General features: G+C 36.6%; 1 protein-coding gene across 2 annotated transcripts in view; it reads left to right on the top strand.

The window, feature by feature from the left end:
- Positions 1-25,393, top strand: part of TBC1D12 (TBC1 domain family member 12) — a 137,491-nt gene that overhangs the window by 54,072 nt on the left and 58,026 nt on the right. Inside the window, exons 1-2 of one of the 2 annotated variants that reach the window (XM_023226307.1) lie at positions 1,851-1,881; positions 22,219-22,334. Coding sequence is in view for 1 of the 2 variants with exons in the window: in XM_023226306.2 (XP_023082074.1) it covers positions 22,219-22,334 (116 nt within the window). In the remaining variant the exon portion in view is untranslated. Of the gene's footprint in view, positions 1-1,850; positions 1,882-22,218; positions 22,335-25,393 lie in introns of those variants that run through there. The other variant, XM_023226306.2, reaches the window with a different exon arrangement.

Genomic DNA, 25,393 nt, shown 5'->3' with positions numbered 1-25,393 from the left:
TTGAAGTAGAAGCTTCTATGCTACTATTCTTTCTTCTTGTCAATCCCCATATTTTATTTATTTAGGCAGCTATTCAAAGATTCTTGCCACTCTCCCTTTGAATCCGGTCTGATCTTTTCACATATTTCCCTCCTGGTACATTTTTCTGGTAAATCGCTTTAGCTACAAAACACAAGGCATCAAAGTGTGGTAGAATACCATTCTGCTTCCAATTCAATGTGTGACCTAATATTAGCAAACTCTAGGCCTTTTCTATAGCAGAACTTGAAGGACAGAATTCTTGAATTGATCTTAGATTTCTTAAGATTTTCTGGCTTATTTCCATGAATTCTTTATTCAAAAAATATTATGTTTAATGCAATAGGTATAATTTAGGTTCTTGATGCATATATATATATATATATGTATATATATATATATATGTGTATATATATATATATATATATGTATATATATATCTCCTAGCCTTTGAGTTATTTCACTATAACTGCAGGGGACGAGGGGTAAGAGAGAATTTCATATGCAACTATAATATTGTATGGTAAGTGTTTTAGTAGAGCTGTGACAGAGTATGAGAGTACAGTTGAGTGATTTATTTTTCTCAGAGATGACATGCAAATTGTGTTCCTAAGTGTATTAGTAGGAATTAAGCAGGCAGACAAGATGGGGAAAGCCATTCTCGATAGAGAAAATTGAAAAAGCAAGCAGGAATGAATAGGATCTGTTTAGCTAATCAGACAGTATATCAAAGATACAGGGTAGATGGTGAAGGCTCATTAGCCATGAGGCTAGAGAATTGGGTTTTATCTAAAATACTTTTAAATAAGGTCCTGAGATATCAAATTTATGTATTAGAAAAATAATTCTGGAGGCATTCTAGGAGCTGGATTAGAAAACAGTAATGATCCAGCAATCCCGCTACTGGGCATTTATCCAAACAGAAGGAAATCAGTATATCAAGGAGGCATCTGCACCCCTGTTTATTGCAGAACTATTCACAATAGCCAATATATGGAATCAGCCTCGGTATCCCAACAACAGATGCATGGATAAAGAAAATGTGGTATATATACACAATCATATACCATTCAGCCATAAAAAAGAATGAAATCTTGTCATTTGTGGCAACATGAGTCGAACTGGAGGACATTATGTTAAGTGAAATAAGCCAGAAATGGAAAGTTAAACACCACAAGTTCTCACTTATATGTGGGACCCAGAAAAGAAAGTTGATCCCATAGAAGTAAAAAATATAACAGAGGATATTAAAGGCTGGAAAGGGTAGGAGGAAGGTGGTGGTGGGGGCTGCATGTTAGGGAGAGATTTGTTAAAGGATAAAAAATTCCAGCTAGATAGAAGGAATAAGTTCTAGTGTTTCATACCACTGTTGAATGACCATAGTTACCAATAATATACAGTTTTAAATAGCAAGAAGGAGGATATTGAATATTCCCAACACAAAGAAATGATACATGTTTGAGATGATGGATGTGGTAATTACCCTGATCTGATCACCATACATTATATGTATCAAAACATCACTGTGTACTCCATAAGTAGGTAAAATTATTATGTGTAAATTAAAGCAATAAAAACATCTTAAAAAGGTTAAAAAAAACCAGTGGATTTGAGGACAAGGCTGTTAAGATTTTTTAAATAATAATCTATTATTCTAATTTTCAAACACAGTGGATGATTAGAACTACCTAGAGAATGTGTTAAGAATACATTGGCTCCATACATTGAGTTCCTCATGTCAATTTTGTGTATTTTTAATTCTTGTGTTCCTAGCTGGTTCTTTTTCAAATCTACTGTATCACTTTTTACAGTTTACTGTTCCCTGCTGAAATTTCAAGTTTGACCTTTAACTCCTTGAACATAGTAAGTATAGCTATTTCATATGTCTGGAAATTCCAGCATCTGGAACTCCTGTAGGTCTGCTTACATCAAATATTGTTTCTGATAGTTTTGGCTAGCAGATGTTATCTTATCTCTTTGTGTGCCCAGTTACCTTTGCTTGACTGCTCGGTGTAATATTTCAAACATACAATATTTGAGACATCATGTATGGAAAGCAGTTTGAAGGCTAACATGATGTCATCCTTCAGAGATTTGATGTTTCTTGGAAAGTATATGTCTAGCTGTTGGACCATTCATATGAGGCAAAACTCAAGTGCCAACTCTTTTGATCATTTTTTAAAATTATTAAGTTGTGTAAGTTAGTTTTTGGTTGTTAACTTTGCATTCCAGGAATAAACTATGATCAGTCACAGTTACTATTCACCTTGCTTATTTCTGGATTAGATCTGCATATATATATATATATATTTAAATGTAAAAATTATGGCAGTTGTAGGTTCATAGCAGATTTGAGGAGAAAGTACAGAGTGTTCCATTTAACTCCTGTCCCCACGTACACACAACCTCCTTCACTGTCAGCATCTTGCACCGCAGTGGATCATTTTTTTTACAACTAATGAACTTACATTGACACACTGTCACTCAAAGTCTGTAGTTTACAGTATCATTCATTCCCAGTGTTGTGCATTTTATGGCTTTGGACAAGTGTGTAATGACATTTATCTATCATTGTAGTATTACACAGCATAGTTTCACTACACTAAAAATTGTGCTGTGTGTATTCATCCTTCCCTCCCCCAATCCTCTGGAAACCACAGATCTTTTTCTTGTCTCCATAGTTTTGCCTTTTCCAGACTATTATGTAATTGGAACCAGACAGTATTTAGCTGTTTCAGGTTGGTTTCTTTCACTTAGTAATATGCATTTGTATTTCCTCCATGCCTTTCCATAGCTTGATAGCTCATTTCTTTTTAGTGCTGTGTAATATTCTATTGTCTGGGAACACCACAGTTTATTTACCCATTCACCTACTGAAGGACGTCTTAGTTGCTTCCAAGTTTTGGCTGTTGTTAATAAGTCTTCTCTAAACTTATGCGTGCAATTTTTTGTGTGGTTTTATGTTTTTAGTTCATTTTGGTAAATACCGAAGGAAGTGATTGCTGGATCATCCAAAAATATGTTTAGTTTTGCAAGAAGCTGGCAAGATATCTTCCAAAGTGTTGGTCCCATTGTGCATTCCCAGCAGCATTGAATGAGAATTCCTCTTGCACCACATTTTCTCCAGTATTTGGTGCTGTCAGTGTTTTGAATTTTGGCCGTTCTCATAGCTGTGTAGTGGTGTCTCATTGTCTTAATTTGCAATTCCCTAATGACATACGATGTTGAACATCTCTTCACATGCTTACTTGCCATCTGTATATCTTCTTTGATAATATAGAGGTCTTTTGCTCATTTTAAAATCAGATTGTTCAATTTCTTATTGTTGAGTTTTAAGAGTTCTTTGTATATTTTGGATAACAGTCCTTTGTCAGGCATGCCTTTGGCAAATATGTTCTGTCTTTCTATGGCTTGTCCTTTCACAGAGCAGAAATTTTAAATTTTAGCAAACTCCAGCTTATCAATTATAGTAGTCTCCCCTTATCACAGTTTCACTTTCCACAATTTTGGTTACCCATGGTCAGCTGCAGTCTGAAAATATTAAGATATTTTGTGTGCTTGTGTGTGTGTGTCTGTGTATGTGTGCATGTGTGAGTGTGTGTGTGTGTGTGAGCGAGAGAACACATTCATATAACTTTAATTATAGTATTTTATAATTTCTCTATTTTATTGTTAATGTCTTATTGTGTCTAGTTTATAAATTTATAAAGTTGATAAAACATTATCATATGTATAGGAACAAAGCACATACAGGGTTAAGTATTATCCATGGTTTCAGGCATCCACTGGGGGGTCTTAGAACATATTTCCCAAGGGTAAGGGGGACTACTGTATTTTAATTTTTATATTTTTGTAGATCATGCCTTTAGTGTTGATCTAAAAAGTCATCACCATACTCAAGGCCATCTAAATTTTCTGTGTTATCTTCTAGGAGTTATATAGTTTTGTACTTTACATTTAGGTCTGTAAACCATTTTGAGTTAATTTTTATGATGGATGTAAGGTCTGTGTGTAGATTGATTTTTTTTTTTTTTTGCCTGTCAATGTCCAGTTGTTCCAGTACCATTTGTTGAAATGCGTATCTTTGCTCCATTGTATTGCCTTTGCTCCTTTGTCAAAGATCCGTTGACTATATTTATGTGGGCTTATTTCTGGGATCTCTATTCTGTTCCATTGACCTATTTGTCTGCTCTTTCTCCAGTGCCACACTGTCTTAATTATTGTAGCCTTTTCATAAGTCTTGAATTCTAGTAGTGTCAATCCTCTGACTTTTTCTTCAATATTGAGTTGGCTATTCTGGGTCTTTTGTCTCTGTGTAACTTTAGAATCAGTTTATCATTCCCAAAATAATTTCCTGAGATTTTGATTGGGATTGTGTGGAATCTGTAGATCAAGTTGAGAAAAGTTGACATCTAAATGACATTGAGTCTTTTTTTTTCTTTTTGAGACAGAGTTTTGGCTTTTGTTGCCCAGGCTGGAGCGCAATGGCACGATCTCAGCTCACTGCAACCTCCGCCTCCCGGGTTCAAGCGATTCTCCTGCCTCAGCCTCCTGAGTAGCTAGGATTATAGGGATGCACCACCATGCTGGGCTAATTTTGTATTTTTAGTAGAGACGGGGTTTCTCCATGCTGGTCAGGCTTGTCTTGAACTCCTGACCTCAGGTGATCCACCTGCCTTGACCTCCCCAAGTGCTGACATTACAGGCGAGAGCCACCGCACCCAGTGAGTCTTCTTAATCATAAACATGGAACATCTCTTCATTTATTTTGTTCTTCTTTTTATCTTTCATTAGAGTTTTGTACTTTTCCTCATACGGATCTTGCGTATATTTCGTTAGACTTATACCTAAGTATTTCATTTTTATGGTAGTATGTTTTAAATTTTAAATTTTACTTGTTCATTGCTGTTATATTGTAAGAAAGTGATTGACTTTTGTACATTAGCCTTCTATCTTGTAAACTTGCTGTTATTGCTTATTAGTTCCAGAAGTTTTTCTGTTGATATTTTTGGACTTTCTCCACAGACAATCATGTCGTCTGTAAACAAAGACAATTTTATTTCTTCTTTCCTAATTAGTGTAACTTTTATTTCCTTTTTCTATTGCATTAACTAGGACTTCTAGAAAAATGTTGAAAAGCAGTGATGAGTGGGGACATCCTTGCCTTGTTCTTGATCTTAGAGAGACAGCTTCTAGCTTCTCACCATCAAGTATGATATTAGCTATAGGTTTTTTGTAGATTTTCTTTATCAAGTTGAGGAAGTTCCCCTCTATTCCTAGTTTACTGAGAAGTTTCATCATGAATGGTGTTGGATGTTGTCAAATGCTTTTCTAACATCTATTGATGTTTTATCATGTGATTTTTGTTCTTTAGCCTCTTGATGCAATTAATTAAATTAATTGATTTTTTTTTTTTTTTAACATTGAACCAGTTGTGCATACCTAGGATAAATCCCACATGGTCATGGTATACATTGTTGGATTAGATTTGCTAATATTTTCTTGAGGATTTTTTGCATTTACGTTCATAAGAGATACTGGTCTGTACGTTTCTTTTTTGGTAATGCCTTTGTCTAGTTTTGGTATTAGAGTAATGCTGGCTTCTTATAATGAGTGATGAAGTATTTCCTCTGCATCTATCTTATGGAAGAGATTATAGATAATTGATATAATTTCTTCCTTAAATATTTGGTAGAATTCGTCAGTGAACCCATCTGGGTCTGTGCTTTCTGTTTTGGAAGATTATTAATTATTGATTCAATTTCTTATGTTAGTTTGGGTATATTTCAAGGAATTGGTTCATTTCATTCAGGTTATCAAATTTTGGGCATAGAATTGTTCATAACAGGCCAGGTGTGGTAGCTCGTGCCTGTAATCCCAGCACTTTGGGAGCCAAGGCGGGTGGATCACTTGAGGTCAGAAGTTCGAGACCAGCCTGGCCAACGTGGTGAAACCCTGTCTGTACTAAAAATATTAGCTGTACTAAAAATATTAATTAAAAAAATAGCTGTACATGGTGGCATGCGCCTGTAGTCCCAACTCCTTGGGAGGCTGAGGCAGGAGAATCGCTTGAACCTGGGAAGTGGAGGTTCCAGTGAGCCAGGATGGCACCTGGACAACAGAGCACAAGACTCCATCTCAAAAAAAAAAAAAAAAAAAAAGAATTGTTCATAATATTTCTTCATTATCCTTTTTAATGTCCTTGGGCTTTGTAGTGATGTCTCCACTTTCATTTCTGATATTGGTAATTGGTGTCTTTTTTTTTTCTTCTCTTAGTTATCCTGGCAAGAGAATTATCAGTTTTACTGATCTCTTTAAAGAACCGTTAGCTTTTGGTTTTGTTGATTTTTCTCTACTGACTTCCTGTTTTTAGTTTTATTGATTCCTGCTCTTTATTTATTTTTTTCTGCTTCCTTTGTAATTAATTAGCTCGAATTTTTCTTGTTAAGGTGGAAGCTTAGATGATTCATTTTAGACCTTCTTTTCTCATATATTCATTCGAAGCAATACTTTTGCCTCTAATACTGTATTTGCTGCATCTCACAAATTTCATAAGTTGTGTTTTCATTTTCCTATAGTTAAAAATATTTTAAAATTACCCTTAAGATTTCTTCTTTCACACATGTGTTATTTAGAACTGTGTTGTTTAATCTCCAAGCGTTTGGGGATTTTTCAGGAATCTCTGTCTGTCAATTTCTAGTTTAATTTCATTGAGATCTGAGAGCAGACATTTTATGATTTCTGTTATTTTAAACTTGTTAAGGTGTATTTTGTGGCCTAGAATGTAGTTTGTATTGGTCAGTGTTCCATGTTAGCTTGAGAAGAATGTTTCATCTGCTGTTGCTGGATGCAGTAGTCTACAGATGTCAATTACATGCAGTTGACTGATGGTACTGTTGAGTTCAGCTATGTTCTTACTGATTTTCTGACTGCTGGATCCATCTATTTCTGATAGAGGCTTTAAAGTTTTCCAGTGTAATAGTAGATTCATCTGTTTCTCCTTGTAGTTCTACCCGTTTTTGCCTCATGTATCTTGACCACTCTGTTTTTAGTTGCATACATGATAAGAGTTGTTATGTCTTCTTGGATTATTAACCACTTTATTATGTAATGCCCCTCTTTATTCCTGATAACTTTCCCTGCTCTGAAGTCTGCTCTGTCCAAGATTACTATAGCTACTCCTGTTGTCTTTGATTAGTGTTGGGATAATATATCTTTCTCCATCCTTTTTTAAAAATCTATGTGTGCCTTTATAGTTAAAGTGGGGTTTTAAAAAATTTAACTTAATTTTACTTTAAGTTCCAAGATACATGTGCTGAATGTGCAGGTTTGTTACGTAGGTGTGCATGTGTCATGGTTGTTTGCTGCACCTATCAACCCATCATTTATGTTTTAAGCTCTGAATGCATTAGATATTTGTCCTAATACTCTCCCTCGCCTTGTCCCCCCACCCCCTGACAGGCCCCTGTGTGTGTGTGTGTTGTTGTTCTCCCTGTATCCATGTGTTCTCATTGTTCAACTTAGAGTGGGTTTTTTTGTAGATAACATATGGCTGGGCCTTGTTTTGTGATACACTTTGACAGTCTCTGTTTTTTCATTTGTTTGTTTGTTTTGTTTTATTTTTGAGACAGAATCTTGCTCTGTTGCCCAGGCTGGAATGCAGTGGTGCAGTCGTAGCTCACTGCAGCCTCAAACTCTTGGCCTCAAATGGTCCTCCCGCTGTGGCCTCCAAAAGTTCTGGGATTATAGGCATGAGCCACTGTGCTTGGCCTCTCTGTGTTTTAATTGGTGCATTTAGACCATTGATATTTAAAGTGATTATTGATATAGTTGGATTATTATCTCTCATTTCTGTTACTGTTTGTTGGTTGTTGCCTTTATAATTTGTATCCGGTTTTGTCTTCCACATCTTTTCAGTCTTTAGTTTTAATTGAACATTTTATATTACTCCATTTTCTCCCATTTCTTAGCATATCAGTTATACTTCTTTTTTTAAAACTTTTTTTGGTGGTTGTCCTGGAGTTTGCAGTATGTATTTATAGCTAAGCCAACTGCACTTTCAGGTAACACTGTACCTGAAAGTGGAGTTTCATGTGTAATGCAAATACCTTGTAATAACAAAACATTCCTAATTCCTGCTGCCCATCCCTTTTATTACTGCCATTCGTTTTACTCGCATGTGAGCATACACACACATAAGCATACATAATTAAACACCTTATTGCTGCTATTATTTTGAGTAAATTGTTGCTATGATTTGAATGTTTATGCCCTCTAAAATTTATGTTGAAATGCAATCGCCACTGTGGCAGTATTGAGAGGTGGGGCCTTTAAGAGGCGATTAATTCTTTAAGAGGATTAATCTGTTTTACAGGATTAATCCATTAATAGATTAATGGATTATTGGATTATCATAGGAATGGGACTGGTGACTTTATAAGAAGAAGAAGCAAGATCTGAGCTAGCATGCTCAGCCCCTCACCACATGATGCTCTGCACCACCTCAGGATTCTACAGAGCGTCCCCATCAGCAAGAGGGCTCTCATTAGATGTAGCCCCTTGACCTTGGACTTCTCACCCTCTATAACTGTTAAGAAATAAATTCCTTTGAATTTTAGGTATTCTGTTATAAGCAACAGAAAATAGAATAAGAAAACTGTTTTCTGTTAGATCAATTAAGAATAAGAAAAATTTGAGACCTGCCTGACCAAAATGGTGAAACCCTGTCTCCACTAAAAATACAAAAATTAGCCGAGCATGGTGGCACACGCCTGTAATCCCAACTACTTGGGAGGCTGAGACAGGAGAATCGCTTGAACCTGGGAGGCGGAGGTTGAAGTGAGCTGAGATCACGCCACTGCACTCCAGCCTGCACAACAGAGTGAGACTCCGTCTCAAAACAAAAAAGAAGAATAAGAAAAATACCTTATTTAAGAAGAACTTCTTTTAACATTTTCTTGCAAGCCAGGTCTACTGTCAAACAAATTCCTTAATAATTGTCCCAGAAAGTTTTTTTCCTTCACTTTTGAAGGATAACTTTGCAGGATACAGAATTCTAGGCTTGCAATTTTTTTTCTCTCAGCACTTTAAATATTTCTCTCTACTCTTTACTTGCATTTCTGAGGATAAGTTCATATCTTTGCTCCTATAGGTAGGGTGTTTTTCCCTCTGCCTTCTTTGAAGATTTTTTGATCTTTGATTTTCTGAAATTTGAATATGATATGGCTAGAAGTAGGGGTTTTTTAATGTATGTTTATCCTATTTGATGTTCTCTGAGCTTCCTGGATCTTTGGTTTGGTGTTGACGTTAATTTGGGGGAACTTCTCAGTCCGTATTGCTTAGATATTTTTTCTTCCTTCTCTCTGTCTCTCTTCTCCTCCCCTCTCTCTTGTCCTTTGTAGTTTTCCCAGTGTTCTTGGATACTCTGTACTTTTTTTCCCAGTCTTTTTTCTCTTTGCTTTTCAGTTTTGAAAGTTCTGTTGTCATACCTCAAGTTCAGAGATCCTGTCTCAGCCATGTCCAATTTGCTAATGAACCCATCAAAGGAATTCTTTATTTCTGTTCCAGTTTTTTAATCTTTAATATTTCTTTTTGATTATTTCTTAAAATGTCCATCTCTTACATTATTCTTGCATGTTGTCTACTTTTTCCATTGAAGCCTTTAGTCACTGCTCATAGTTCTCTTTAAAACAAATTCTGGTTTGATAATTCCAACATTCCTATCATATCTGACTCTGGTTCTAATGCTTGTTTAGTCTCTTTAGACCGTGTTTTTTTTTTTTTTTTTTTTTTTTTACCATTTAGTATGCCATATAATTTTTGCTGAAAGGTAGATAGAATGTAGTGGATAAAAGGAACTGGTAAGTAGGCTTTTAGTAAGGTAGTGGTAAGGTGTGGGAAAAGGGGAAGCATTCTATAGTCCTATGATTAGGTCTTAATCTTTTGGTGAACCTGTACCCCTGAATGGTACGCTTCATAGTGTTCTGTTTTGTTTTGTTTTCCCTCTTTGACAGGACAGAATGGCCAGAGGGAGCTGGAGTTGTGTATTTCCCTTCCCCTAGTTAGGCTGGAGCAGGTAAGGTTCTGGTAAAATAGTTTCTCCCGAGGGCAGACCTTGTTAAGAACAGAATGTAAAGGAGTATTTAAAAATAATTACTTTTCCTCTCCTGCCAAAAGCACAAGGGGATTTCTCCCCCACAGTACTCACTCTGAGGACCTGGTAGAGTTCCTGGAGGTAAAACTCACAAAAGTGTATGCAACTGGGTCCTCCTGGAGTTTTGTTTTATTTTATTTTTTTCCTTTTTTAAATACCTGCATATCCCCTGCAGTTCTAACATCAGACTTGTCCACACTGAGCCTCCAACAGTTTGTCTATTACAGTTTATGTTTTCCTACTCCAGCACTGCCAGAGATTTCAGCTTCTGGGTATCTGCTCTGTGAAGTTGTGATTCTCCCTTATGTGTTTGTCTCTGCAGTTTTGGGGCAGTGGTTTTCTCTGTGGCTTCATCTCTCTGATGAATCTAAGAATAATTATTAATTTTTCAGTTTGCTTAGGTTTTTACTTGTTAGGATGCAGTGGCAACTTCTTGAACTCCTGGCCTCAAAAGAGCCTCCCACCTTGACCCTACAAAATGTTGGGATTATAGGTGTGAGCCACCACACCTGTCCTGGAATGGCAATTTCTAAGCTGTATACATGTTGGAGTGGAAGTCCAGAAGTCAGTTTGCTAATATTATGTTAGGGATTTTTGCTTCCATATTCATGAAGGATGTCAGTCTGTAATTTTCTTTTAATACCTTTGTCAGATTCTGGTGTTGGGATAATACAATCATCATTTAATAAGTTGAAGATTGTTTCTTTTCTATTTTCTGAAATAATTTGTGTACATTGGTGTTATTTCTTCCCTAAACATTTGACAGAATTTACCAGTGAAATAATTTAAGCCAAGGTTTCTCAACCTCAGCACTTTTGACATTTTAGGTTGTGTATATGTAAATGTAAATGATCTAAATGTAAATATTGTGAGGGGTTCTCCTGTTAAATATAGGATATTTAGTGGTATCCCTGGCCTGTAAGAATTCCAGTAGTAATTACTCCCCTTCACTTCTCATTGTGACAACCGAAATGTCTTAGACATTGTCAGATGTCCTCAAGGGGGCAAAGTCAACCCCAATTGAGAATTACTGATTTAAGTGAAGTGTGGAAGTTTTTTGTTGTTGAGCATATTTTTAGTTATAAACTTAATGTTTTTCTTGACCTCAGACTGGGCTATTCAAGTTTTCTGTTTCTTCTTGAGTCAGCTTTGGTAACATGTCTTTCAACAGATTTTTATATTTCATCTATGTTGCTAGATTTATTACAATGAAATTATTCATATTTTCTTATTTTTTTAATGTCTGCTAGGTATGTAATACAAATGTGGATAGTGATGATCTCTCTTGCATTCCTGATTTTGGCAGTTTTTATCTTCTCTTTTTCATTGATCAGTTTTACTAGGAGTTTATCAATTTTATTATGTTTTAAAAGAAACACCTTTTGTTTCACTGATTTTTACTTCTTGGTTTTGTATGTTCTATTCATTGATTTCTGTTCTTCATTATTTACTATCCACTTGCTTTGGATTTATATTGCTTTTTTTCTAGTTTTCTGAGGTGGGTCATTCATTTTAGACCTTTTATCTTTTTAATGTATTTTAAGCTACAGATTTTCCTCTAGCTATGCTTTAGCTGCATTCCATAAATTTCAGTGTTTTCATTTTCACTCAATGCAAGATATTTTTCCTTTCCTTTTGTTACTGCCTTTACTTATGATTATGTAGAAGTATGTTATTTTACTTTTAAAATATCTTGGGATTTTACAGATATATTTTTGTAAATGATTAATTATGGATGGTCAGTGTCTCAGTCCATTTTCGTTGCTTATGACAGAATATTGGGAACTGAGTAATTTATAAAGAAAGGGAATTTATTTCTTACAGTTATGGAGGATGAAAAGTCCATGGTCAAGGGGCTCCATCTGGTGAGAGTCCTCTTACTGGTTGGAACTCTGCAGAGTCCCAGGGCGATGCAGGGCGTCATGTGGCAAGGGAGCTGAACATATGAGCTCAGGTCTCTTTTCCTTTTCTTATAAAGCTACCAGTCCCACTCTCATGATAATATGTTAATCTGTGAACAGATTAATCCATTCATGTGGGCAGAGTCCTCCTGACCAAATTGCCTCTTAAAGCCTCCCCCCATCCCCAGTACTATCACACTGGGGATTAAATTTCAACACCAGTTTTGGAAGGGACAAATATTCAAACTATAACAGACAATATATGTTATGCAATTTCAGTTTTTCTTCAATTTATTGAGACTTGTTTATGCCCCAAATATAGCTTGTCTTAATGAACGTTCCTTGTGTACTTGAAAACAGTGTATATTTTGCAGATGTTGAATGAAGTATTCTATAAATGTCAGTTTAGGTCACGTTAGATGGTAGTGTTACATTTTTTATATTTTTAAATTTTTTTGCTTTTTCTACTAGTTACTGAGAGAAGAGCAATAAAATCTCCACTGTAATTTACTTGGTTATTTCTCCTTTCGTTTCTGTCAATTTTTATTTCCTGTTTTTTGAAGCTTTGTTTTGACATTGTCTTGGTGAATTGCTCCCTTTACCATCAATGATACGTCCTTTTTGCTTTGGTAAGATTTGCCTTTATGAAGTTTTTATCTGACTTTATTAACCACTGGAGCTTGTTTCCAGTTAATATTTTGCAGACATTTCTGTTTTCATCCTTTTATTCTTGTATCTGTCTTTATATTTAAAGTGGATTTCTTATAAATAGCATATAGTTGGGTCTTACTTTTGTAAGAACCTTACATGTAAGAACCTTACAACAGCGTACTGCTGTTACCTCCTTTCTGACTTTTGTGCTGTAAACTCCTTATTTACATTTACCAGTGTATTTCTGTATTAAATGACCACATATTATCTAAAACTTTAAGAAATGAGAAAACTATCTTTTTTATTTGTCCATATTTATTATTCTTGGTGCTTTTTTTTTTATCTCTTTGTGTATATTCATGTTTTCATGTGATACATACTCTTTGCATGAATAATTTACTTGAAATTATATTGCTGGTCTCTATGTGTATGTGTGTATATGTGTATATGTATATACACACGCATATACACACACACACACATATATATAGTGGCATTTACAAGTTCACAGCATTTTAATTCTTACTGAAAGGCTGGATTTTATTATTGGCAATACTTATTTTCAGTTGCTTTCCTGAAAAATCACTGGCACACTTCATCCTTTTTTGTTTGTTTTAATAAACTTTTTATTTTGGAATAACTTTAGATTTACAGAATAACTTTAGATTTTGGAATAACTTTAGATTTTGGAATAACTTGATTATTGTGATTTTGAAAAAAATAATACAGAGAATTCCTAAATACCTCTCATTCAGTTTCTCCTAATGTTAACATCTATTACCCTGTACATTTGTCCAAACTCAGAAAACTGACTTTGGTAGATTACTGCAGACTTCACTTGGATTTCACCAAGTTTTCTATTAAAGACCTATTTCTCTTTCAGTGTCTAATCTGGAATACCACATTATATTTTGCTGTCACAATTCCTTAGTTTCTATAGCTTTTGACAGTTTGTCATCTTTCCTTTTTTTAATGAACTTGACACTTTTGAAGAGTACTGGTCTATTATTTTCTAGAATGGTCTTCAATTTGGGTTTCTCTCATGATTTCCTTATGACTTGACTGGGTTTATGGTTTTCTGGGAGAAATATGGAGATGAAGGGCCCACTTTGTCTAAATTTTAAAAAATAACTGCCACTACAGTTTGCAGTCAGTATTTTAAATAAAAGTAGTGTTCTTGAAAAAGACATTTGTTCAGTTTAGAACTCAAATAATTGCACAAGTGCTTTTCCTTTGCACAAGTGTGTAGTTGGGTTCTTTATTGGTACTTTTCCTTTTCTTTTTTGAGACAAAGTTTCGCTCTTGTTGCCCAGACTGGAGTGCAATGGCATGATCTCAGCTCACTGCAACCTCTGCCTCCTGGGTTCAAGCGGTTCTCCTGCATCAGCCTCCCCAGTAGCTGGGATTACAGGCATGCACCACCACACCCGGCTATTTTTTGTATTTTTAGTAGAGACGGAGTTTCTCCATGTTGGTCAGGCTGGTCTCGAACTCCCAACCTCAGCTGATCTGCCCGCCTCGGCCTCCCAAAGTGCTGGGGTTATAGGCATGAGCCACCTTGCCTGGCCCTGTACTTTTCCTTTTGTCACACAGAATGTTAAGAAGATGTTTACTCATATATAAATATTTAATACAATTAATAATTTTTACGGTTTTGTCATAGACATTCTTAAATGAATCTGGCTGCTGCCCCCTCTTTTTTTTAATCCTTCAGTGCATATCCTGAAGAATACAGTGATCAGTAGTGCTATTGCTTTGATTTGTGATGGAGCACTGAGAGTTTTTGTTTTTGAGATAGTCTCTGTTGCCCAGGTTGGAGTGCAGCAGTGAGCTCATAGCTCACTGTAACCTTAACCTCCAGGGCTCAAGTGATCCTCCCACTTCAGCACCCCCCCCACCTCTATGCCCATGCAATCATACTTGGCTAATTTTTTAATTTTTTGTAGAGACAGTGTCTCACTATATTGCCCAGGCTACTGACAATTTTATTCAACATTGCTGAGCACCATTAGTACAATTATCAATGCAGTGACAAACTATTAACACTATTAGGAATATAGCTCCGACTTTGCAGACCCCATGAAAGCATCTTCTGAACACATAGGTCTTCTGATTACATATCAAGAAGCCTCCCCATTAGGGCTTTTATGATACTTATCTTTAATTTATCATGGTCTACCTTCAAATAACTTTATAGCACTTGAGTATAATGGAAGAACCTTACAACAGTGTGCTGCTGTTACCTCCTTTCTAACTTTTGTGCTGTAAATTCCTTGTTTACATTTACCAGTATATTTCTGTATTAAATGATCAAATATTCTCTAATTTTAAGAAATGAGAAAGCTTACTTTTTTATTTGTCCATATTTATTATTTTTGGTGCTTTTTATCTCTTTGTGTATATTCATGTTTTCATGTGATACATACTTTCTGCCTGAATAATTTTCTTGAAATTATATTGCTGATCTGCTGACAACAAATTCTCTTAGCTATTGCTTGTCTGAAAATATTTTTATTTTGCTTTCACTTATGAAAGATATTTTCTCTGGTATAGGATTCTAAGTTTGATAGATGTTCCCTCTCCATTTTTTTTTCCTTTAGCAATTTAAAGATTTTCTATTGTCTTTTGACTGGAATAATTTTCAGGGAAAAGTCTTATAATCCTTTTCACATTCAGTCTTTTCTACATAAGTGCTTTTTTTTCTGGCTGCTTTTAAAATATTCTTCTTAACATTATATTTTAGTAAATAATTATGATGTCTTTTGGTGTGGTTTTCTCTGTATTCTGCCGAGAATTTATTGAACTTCTTGGGTCTGTGGGTGTAGTTTGACAACATTTCAGCCATTATTTTCTTGAATATTGTTTTCCCTTGTACCTAGACTCCAATTACACATAATTTAAGCTGCTTGATATTGTTCCCTAAAGCTCTGCTTATATTTCTTCAATTTTTTTCCCTTTCTTTGCTTACTTTTGGATAGTTTCTGTTGCTCTGTTCTCAAGTTCATTGATAAGAATGCTACAGTTTTTAATATGCAAGATCTGAAGTGAACATTTTACTGGGTGACATTGATCACAGATTAAACATTGCAGAACAAAGTAAGTTCATTGATAATTTCTTAGTTATGGGATAAATTAGCTCAAAGGAAAAATTACGTTAGACATGAACTAAAAAATGTTTGTAAATAAGCCGTAAAATATTCAGACTGGTGCACAAGAAGCTTGACTTCTGGACAGAACAAAATCAAACATCATTCAGCCCTCAGCAATCTAAAATTCACAGTGTCTTACATCCAACAAAGAAGAGACCTTCTGGGTTTCTCCTGAATGTTTTGTGTATTCCCAGTGATGACTTTTTATTCTGGTGGGTGATAATGTGAGTAATTCTCACCCCTGGGTAAGCTCTGGAAAGTGTTTTGCTTATAGCTCCTCAGGTTGTTGTTCTTTCCCGGAAAGTTCTCCTTTGCCCAGCTTTGTAGGGTTTTATGGTACACATGTGTAGATCAGTATTCAGCTAAAGATTCAAGAATACTGCTATGTTGGTTTCTGGAGTTTTTCCTTTTTTTTTTTTTTGTTTTGTTTTTGAGATGGAATCTCATTCTGTCACTCAGACTGGAGGGCAGTGGGGCGATCTTGGCTTACTGCAACCCTCCGCCTCCTGGGTTCAAGTAATTCTCCTGCCTCAGCCTCCCAAGTACCTGGAACTACAAGCACATGCCGCCACGTCCAGCTAATATTTGTATTTTTAGTAGAGACAGTTTCAGCAAGTTGGCCAGGCTGGTCTTGATCTCCTGACCTTAAGTAATCCACCCGCCTCCCTTCCCAAATTGCTGGGATTACAGGTGTAAGCCACTGTGCAGGACCTGGAGTTCTTTCTTGGTGGGGCACTTTCTTTTCTACTACTGTGTCCCCAAAATTCTAGCCCTTTGGCCTTTCCAAACTAAAAGTCAAACTTCCTTTGGGGTCCCCCTTCCTGCCCTGATGTTCATTCAGTATTGTCTCCAGCCACAACAGTTGAGTGATCCTCAGGCTCATCTTGTTTGTTCCCCCTTTGTCAGGGACTGCAGAGATTGCAGCAAGAAAGTTGGTGTGAATTACCCAGTTCACCAAGCGGGAGTCTACCCTATGTCTCTGAAGAATTTTTTTTTTTTTTTTTTTTTGGCCAATTTGTATATATGTAACTTTTAGGAATGTAGATAGAAATCAGTACTTATTTAAATTTCTCATTACATCTTCAAATCAAATGGAGGAGGGCAGAACTGAGAGAACAGTAGAGAAGTGGAGTTGTTGATTGATGTTTATGCTGTGAACCTCTTGGTCAAACGGAGTCCAAAGTTAACTGATTGTATGGAATATTCAGTTTTAAGAACTCATAAATTTGCCTAAACCTGTTTGAGTTGGGTTTTCTGTTATATATAATCAAAAACAACTTAATAAATAGCATATAATCTTGTGATGAATTTTGAAAGTACTAGTGTTAATATTTGATAATTATTATTATTTTTGAGAGAAGGTCTCACTCTGTCACCCAGACTGGAGTGCAGTGGAATGATTATGACCCACTACAGCCTCCACAACCTGGCTCAAGTGATCTCCCACCTCAGCCTCCCAAGTAGCTGAGGACTAGAGGCGCATGCCACCACACTTGGCTAATTTTGTATTTTTTGTAGAGACAGGATTTCAACATGTTGCCCAGGTTGGTCTTGAACTCCTAGGCTCAAGTGATCTGCCCGTCTCGGCCTCCCAAAGTGCTGGGATTATAGGCGTGAACCTCCATGTCCAGCTGTATTATTTCTAATACAATTTGTAATTTTTTTTTTTTACTTTTTATTTTTTTATCCAAGAGTACTGCTATGTAATTTGTAATTCTGATTGCATTAAGATGGCATGTTTGGCCGGGTGTGGTGGCTCAAGCCTGTAATCCCAGCACTTTGGGAAGCCGAGACGGGCGGATCATGAGGTCAGGAGATCGAGACCATCCTGGCTAACACGGTGAAACCCCGTCTCTACTAAAAAATACAAAAAAAACAACAACAAAAAGAACTATCCGGTTGAGGTGGCGGGCACCTGTAGTCCCAGCTACTTGGGAGGCTGAGGCAGGAGAATGGCGTGAACCCGGGGGGCAGAGCTTGCAGTGAGCTGAGATCTGGCCACTGCACTCCAGCCTGGGCGACAGAGCAAGACTCTGTCTCAAAAAAAAAAAAAAAAAAGATGGTATGTTTAATTTATTCAGCAAATATTTAAGTTATTTTGATATGGAAATCTGTGCTATTTTCTGATAAAGATGAGCTCATACAATGTTTTAAAGCTTAGTATTATTATTACTCTCTAGAATTTTACAGCACTTTTATGACAAGGATCTATGTGGAAAGTGCTAGAATACAACTTCTTATGTGAATGAGGTTTGAGTGACGATTCTGTACAAAACTCATTCCTAGGTCGGGCGTGGTGGTCACACCTGTAGTCCCAGCATTTTGGGAGGCCGAGGTGGGTGGATCATCTGAGGTTAGGGGTTCGAGGCCAGCCTGGCTAACATGGTGAAACCCTGTCTCTACAAAAAATACAAAAATTAGCCAGGCATGGTGGCACATGCCTGTAATCTCAGCTACTTGGGAGGCTGAGACAGGAGAATGGCTTGAACCCTGGAGGTGGAGGTTGCAGAGAGCTGAGATTGTGCCGCTGCACTCCAGCCTGGGCAATAGAGCGAGACTCTATATCTCCAAAAAAAAAAAAAAAAAAAGCTCATTCCTCTCTTAGATACATAAATTATATTCTAGCTGCTTCATTTTGAGTTGCTTTATACATTCAATGTATACTTAATTCATGTTTTATAAAGGACAGCTTTCATCAAACTTGGCTTTATCCAAACTTGCAGTGATTTTCCATTTTGTTCATGATTAAGTCCAAATATTTTAGCCAGTGAAAGGCCCTGTAATTTAACCCACCCCTTTCTAATCTTATTTCTCATCATTTTTCCTATTAAGTGAGATTAATGTGTTTCCCTGATCCATGCCTTTGCTTGCTCCCACTGACCTGTTCCTATCAGTACCCATCATTTTTGCTCCAGTTCTGATCCCACCTCTTTAGTAAGATCTTTATCAGTCATCCACCATGGCCATGAGTGATCTCTCGTAAAATATACTTTATTTTTTGTTGTTTACAAAGCCAATCAACACTGGTTTCATAAGGTAAACCAAAAGCCCTTCATTTCTAACCTCACTGTCCAGAGGAGAACCTCTTAATACTTCCTTAATAATTTTATGCATATTCAAATATGTATTAGCTTATTTGGTTATTACTAACTTTGGCCACCATATTGGAGAACACAGTTCTGTAGGCTTAATTATATTTAACTTTGATTTTCTTTTGGCAAGAATATTTCAAGAATGGTAATGTATACTTTATATTGCATCATACAAGAAATATACTGTCTGGGGATCTCCTTTTGTGATATTTAAGTGGATTGGGGATTCAGGCATTGTCAGTCTGATCTACCCCAATGAGCCTTTCACTGAATGATTTTATGAATCTCATTCTTTTAAATTTTCATCAGCCAGGCACAGTGGCCCATACCCGTAATCCTGACCCTTTGGGAGACAGGGTGGGAGGATTTCTTGAGCCCAGGAGTTCAAGAACAGCGTTGGCAACCTAAGGAGATCCCATCTCTACAAAAAAAAAAAAAAAAAAAAAAAATTTAATGTCATACATAGCTACTTTACTGCCTGTTAATATAGCAAGATAATAGATCGTTAAAAGGCAGGCTCTGGAGCCAAACTGCCTGCTGGTAATGACCTTCAGCAAGTGAGTATACATCTTTGTGCCTCAGTTTTTCTTCACTGGGAGGGGACTGACAGTGCATGGTTACATAGTGTCAGTCAGTGTTAATTGTTATTAATATATGGTTTAAAAGTTTGATTTTGCTGTCTATGTGCATAGCCTTTGTTTGCATGGAAAAATGTTTTATTGGATAATATTCATGGTATTCTATTAGGTAGTGAAACCAGGTTACCTTGTAGGAAAATGAAGTATCATTTAAATTATAACAAATTTATTATTTTTCTATAATTTTTAGTAAGAAAAACAGCAGAAAAGGAATTTATTACGTTGGAGTTTGTAATGAAGAAAAGAAACATTGAGCATGATTAGATATATATTCTATATATTAGGAAAGAAAATTGGAAAAGACAAAAAGAAATGAGTGACATTATTGCTTTTGATTATGAATGGCTGTACGGTTCTTTGAGATGACAGTTAATAAACATAAGTGCACACAATCCTAAATAATTTGTTGGAGAAGAAGTTTCTAAAAACCCAGTGTGGTGATGCAAGGGAACTCTCAGATAAGCAGAGTGTAGATATAGTAGATGGAAGGGAAGATGCAGAACTAAAGATGAATATGAAACTTTATAACAGTGGCTGAAACCACAAGGTAAGCTGAAGTTTATAAGACAACGTAAGTTGTTTTTTGAAAGTAATATCTCAATTAAGGTTAAACTTCAAAAAGATCATCAAGGCCGGGCGTGGTGGCTTATGCCTGTAATCCTAGCACTTTGGGAGGCTGAGGTGGGTGGATCACAAGGTCAGGAGTTCGAAACCAACATGGAGAAACCAACATGGAGAAACCCTGTCTCTACTAAAAATACAAAAAAAAAAAAAAAAAAAAAAATTAGCCAGGCTTGGTGGCACATGCCTGTAATCCCAGCTACTCAGGAGGCTGAGGTGGAAGAATCACTTGAACCTGGGAGGCGGAGGTTGCAGTGAGCCGAGATCATGCCACTGCACTCCAGCCTGGGCCACAAGAGTGAAACTCCATCTCAAAAAAAAAAAAAAAAAAAAGGAAAAACAAGATTATCAAATTTTTAAGAGGTATGAAACTATCAGATCTCATTTTACAATTGCCTGATTGAGTAAGGAGAAATAGGTTTTGAGTTGGAAAGGATGTAACAATAGTATTAAAAGAATTATAGGAAATTGTAGTTAAGCAACTAAGAAGTGAAATATCTGACCACTTTAAGTGCATTTTATTTTCTTCATATAAATCAGGGTCTTATCTTGCCACCAGTGGACTTGCATAGTTCATGAAATCATTGAGTAATATTTGAGAATGTAATGAAAAATATAACTAGTGCCTGGAGATGATCAGATGCTAGCTTAATTTTTTAGAAAGGAAAAAAATGTGAGTACTGAAACTTGCAAGCTGGTAAACTTGGTATTGATCTTTTGGCAAATTTCTATAAATAAATTTCAGAAGTTTGGGAACATTTGTGAAAGAATACTTGAATAGAGACATTTAAATGTGTTTACCATATATTATATTAAATTAATTTAGGATTATCAGGTTGGATGAATCCAAAGTATAGAAGAATACTATAGAAAGTTTCTTTAGTGAAATATTTGACAGTCTGTGGCTACATTTTTGAATAAGATGTGTTAGCAAAGTGTTATTTAAATTTAGAGTAAGTAGATCTATTTGTGGGCCGGGCGTGGTGGCTCAAGCCTGTAATCCCAGCACTTTGGGAGGCCGAGATGGGCGGATCACGAGGTCAGGAGATCGACACCATCTTGGCTAACACGGTGAAACCCCGTCTCTACTAAAGAATACAAAAAAAAAAAAAACCTAGCCAGGTCTGGTGGCGGGTGCCTGTAGTCCCAGCTACTCGGGAGGCTGAGGCAGGAGAATGGCGTAAACCCGGGAGGCGGAGCTTGCGGTGAGCTGAGATCCAGCCACTGCACTCCAGCCTGGGCGACAGAGCAAGACTCCGTCTCAAAAAATAAAAATAAAAATAAAAATAAATAAATAAATAAATTAATTAATTAATTTAGAGTAAGTAGATCTATTTTTAATAGTAGTTTGAAATCCAAAACTATCATTTCATTAGAGATTGAATGTCACCCTTGAGAGGGATCTTCAGAGCAATACAGTGGCATTGTCTATATCTTGTCTCATTTTAATCACTTGTCTCATTTTAATCACTGATCTAACTGAAGGTTTAGTAAGTAGGCTTATCTACCTACAGATTATTCAGAGATGGTCTTGGATAGCTGATATCATAGAAGGCAATCAAGAATGTCTCCCTAAAACTTTACCTGATTAATCTAGTGTATTTCTGTCTTTCCTTCTCTTACATTTTGATACTTTGTATGTAATATATATTTATAGTTTAGGTTGCTTCAGGAAAAAACAAACAAACTTTTTTTATGTTTTGTTTTTAGTGAGGTGAGGTGTTGTCCCTTGCCCAGGCTGGTCTTGAACTCGTGAGCTCAAGTAATCCTGCCACCTTGGCCTCCCAAGTGTTGGAATTATAGGCATGAGCTCCCAACTCCCCTTCACCTCCCAAAAAATTTTTTTTATTTTTTGTCTGCTTGATATTTTTACCAAATTGTTTTTTGAATTGTATGTATCTCCTATTATAGCGTAATACTCTTAATGATACAGATTTAATAATACAAACTATGTTGGAGCAGTTTCTGCATAAGGTATGTTTTAATTTACTCTAGGAATATGAAGCACGAACGGGGAGGACTTGTAAACCACCACCTCAGTCTTCAAGACGCAAGAATTTTGAATTTGAGCCACTTTCTACCACTGCCCTGATTCTGGAGGATCGCCCATCGTAAGTATTTTAGTGATAATGAGTAAAATTGTTTATATTTTGAAGTTAAATTTAATTTTGTTCACTATTTTAAAAGATAGCGAGAAAGATACTGAGAGAGATACACAAAGGATTTAATTTTTACAAAATTTAATCCCTGTTGTCTATCCTAAAACTATGTGGGGAGAATATATTTTTCTTGGGTTTTCTGTTTAGAGACAGGGTCTTGCTATGTTGTCCATGCTGTTCTCAAACTCAAGTGATCCTCCTGCCTCAGTCTTCCCTTCCAGCATTATAGGCACGCACTGCTGGCCTTAGTAGAGAGTATATTGTTGTTGTCTAAGACTTAACACATATTTTCTAGAGGTCTCTGTGAGTTAGTATATGAAACATAATAAACTATTGGCTCTTCATGTCTGTTTCTATTTCAGTTCTCTGCTCCTCCATTTTAACGTGATAGGGCAATTATTTTTCCTTTCTTGACATTCAATATGTATTTAAGATGTGCTTGTCTTTGCCTTTTGTACCATGTAACTACTTAGGTAAGCAAAAGTTTTATTAAGGAAGTAAGCATATACTCCAAGAGAGGAGTGGGCTGACCCAGCTGGGAGCCTACTATTATTATTAAGAATACATTTATTGGGCCGAGTGTGGTGGCTCATGCCTGTAATCCCAGCACTTTGGGAGGCCGAGGTGGGTGGATCACAAGGTCAGGAGTTCGAGATCAGCCTGACCAGCCTTGTGAAACCCTGTCTCTACTAAAAATACAAAAAAGTAGCCAGGCATGGTGGCACACGCCTGTGGTCCCAGCTGCTCGGGAGGCTGAGGCAGGAGAATTGCCTGAACCCAACAGGCAGATGTTTCAGTGAGCCGAGATCGTGCCACTGCACTCCGGCCTGGACGACAGAGTGAGACTCCATCTCAAAAACAAAACAAAACAAAACAAAGAATACGTTTCTTATTTATGTATTTATGTTTGTTTTATTTTTATTTATTTTTAATTTTTTATTTTTGAGACAGAGTTTTGCTTAGTCACCCAGGCTGGAGTGCAATGGTACGATCTCAGCTCGCTGCAACTTCTGCCTCCTGGGTTCAAACCATTCCCTTGGCACAGCCTCCTGAGTAGTTGGAATTACAAGCTTGCACTAACATGCCTGGCTAATTTTTCTTTTTGTATTTTTAGTAGAGACAGGGTTTCGCCATGTTGGCCAGGCTGGTCTTGAATTCTTGACCACAAGTGATCCACCCACCTCAGCTTCCCAAAGTGCTGGGATTACAGGCATTAGCCACCATGCCTAGCCTAAGAATACGTTCTTAATGCTCAGCAAAACATCTTAAATTGTTCTTTTCCCATATCTGCCCTTCTCTGTATTTTCCACAGTGCTGCTGTACATCAGAATATTGTCTGATTTATTATTAAACAAAACACATCCTAAAGCAAGACCACTTGGTTCTTAGCTCTTTTTCTCCTCCTTGGGTTTTCTGGATCTATTCTTTTTCTTTTACTAGAATTCTCTCTCTGTCCCTCTCTTTCTTTTTAATTTAATTTAATTTGATTTGTAGAGGCGGAGTCTTGCTCTGATATTGAGGCTGGAGTGCAGTGGCACAATCGTAGCTTACTGTAGCCTCAAACCCCTGGCCTCAGACAATCCTGCCACGTCAGCCTCCCTAGTAGCTAGGACTACGTGAGCACACCACTGCACCTGGGTAAAGAATTCTCTCTTTCTCTCATTTTTTTTAAATGTAAAAGTTCCTAGCCTTCCTTGCCATTTTCCTGATCTGTACCTTTTTCTACCCAGTATCCTGATGAACATAATAAAAGAGTCTGGAGCCAAATAGAAGAGTATAGAATATTTTTTGGACTTTGCAAGAGAAAGCCGGACCTGTTAAGTATATTATTATTTTATTCTGGTTACATTCCCTCATACTAAAGAATTGTGGTCCCAATACTTCTCTTTTAGGATTTGATGAATATGTTTATATTCGTCTTTTCATTGCTTAAAAAAAGCATTTTAGAAACTTAGTTATGAGAACATGTGAAATTTTATTTCAGACTTGCTGCCAGGGATTAAAATGAACCAGGCCAATTCAAAGATTCCTTTCTTGGTGGAGACATTTATAGGAAAACAAGAATGGTTAGATAAACAAGAAAAGAATAACTTGTTAAAGATCTTTAGACTTTGCAACTATCAGCTGAGTACGTAGATAAGTTCCCAGAAGAGTTTGCTTAAGCTTGTTAAAATTTATCCGAAATGGATTATGCTTTTTACCAGGTATGTTAATTTCTTCCCAGAAAGCGTTTATGAAAATATCACTTGGCCAGGTGCGGTGGCTCACGCCTGTAATCCCAGCACTTTGGGAGGCCGAGGCGGGTGGATCACAAGGCCGGGAGATCGATACCATCCTGGCTATAACATGGTGAAACCCCATCTCTAGTAAAAATACAAAACATTAGCTGGGCATAGTGGCGGGCGCCTGTAGTCCCAGCTACTCAGGAGGCTGAGGCAGGAGAATGGCGTGAACCTGGGAGGCGGAGCTTGCAGTGAGCTGAGATAGTGCCACTACACTCCTGCCTGGGCGACAAAGCAAGACTCCATCTAAAAAAAAAAGAAAATATCCCTCAAAAAGTTCTGTTCTAGATAGTGTTGGGGACAAATCTTTCTTTACACCATACTCTATTTTATATCATATCTGTCTCTTTAGGTTCTGCCTCCATGCCTTTGCTCATGTTATTCCCCTGTCTTGGAAGGCTTTTGTCTTATTTCTACTTCTTTCTTACTCAGTCCTTAAGGATTAGGCTTTATCTTTTCTATCAAGTCTTTAGTGATTTCTTAAGCCTTCCATTGTATCTACTTCTCTTGTACCTTTCTTGTAACACACAAAGAGTTCCTTGAAATAATGTTCAGTGAAATTGGCTTGAAATAATATGGTAGACATAACATTATGAAAAGAACTGAGTGTACAAAAACATATAAACAGCTGGAAAATAGTACTTTTATTTTCACTCGAACTATCTGTAGTTATATTATTATAATAAATGTTATAGCTTTTATTCTGTTTCTGTGTGTTTGCTCATCTGT

This window comes from Piliocolobus tephrosceles, chromosome 9 (genome assembly GCF_002776525.5).
Source record: "Piliocolobus tephrosceles isolate RC106 chromosome 9, ASM277652v3, whole genome shotgun sequence".
NCBI lineage: Eukaryota > Metazoa > Chordata > Mammalia > Primates > Cercopithecidae > Piliocolobus > Piliocolobus tephrosceles.
This window is presented reverse-complemented; position numbering and strand designations above follow the sequence as displayed.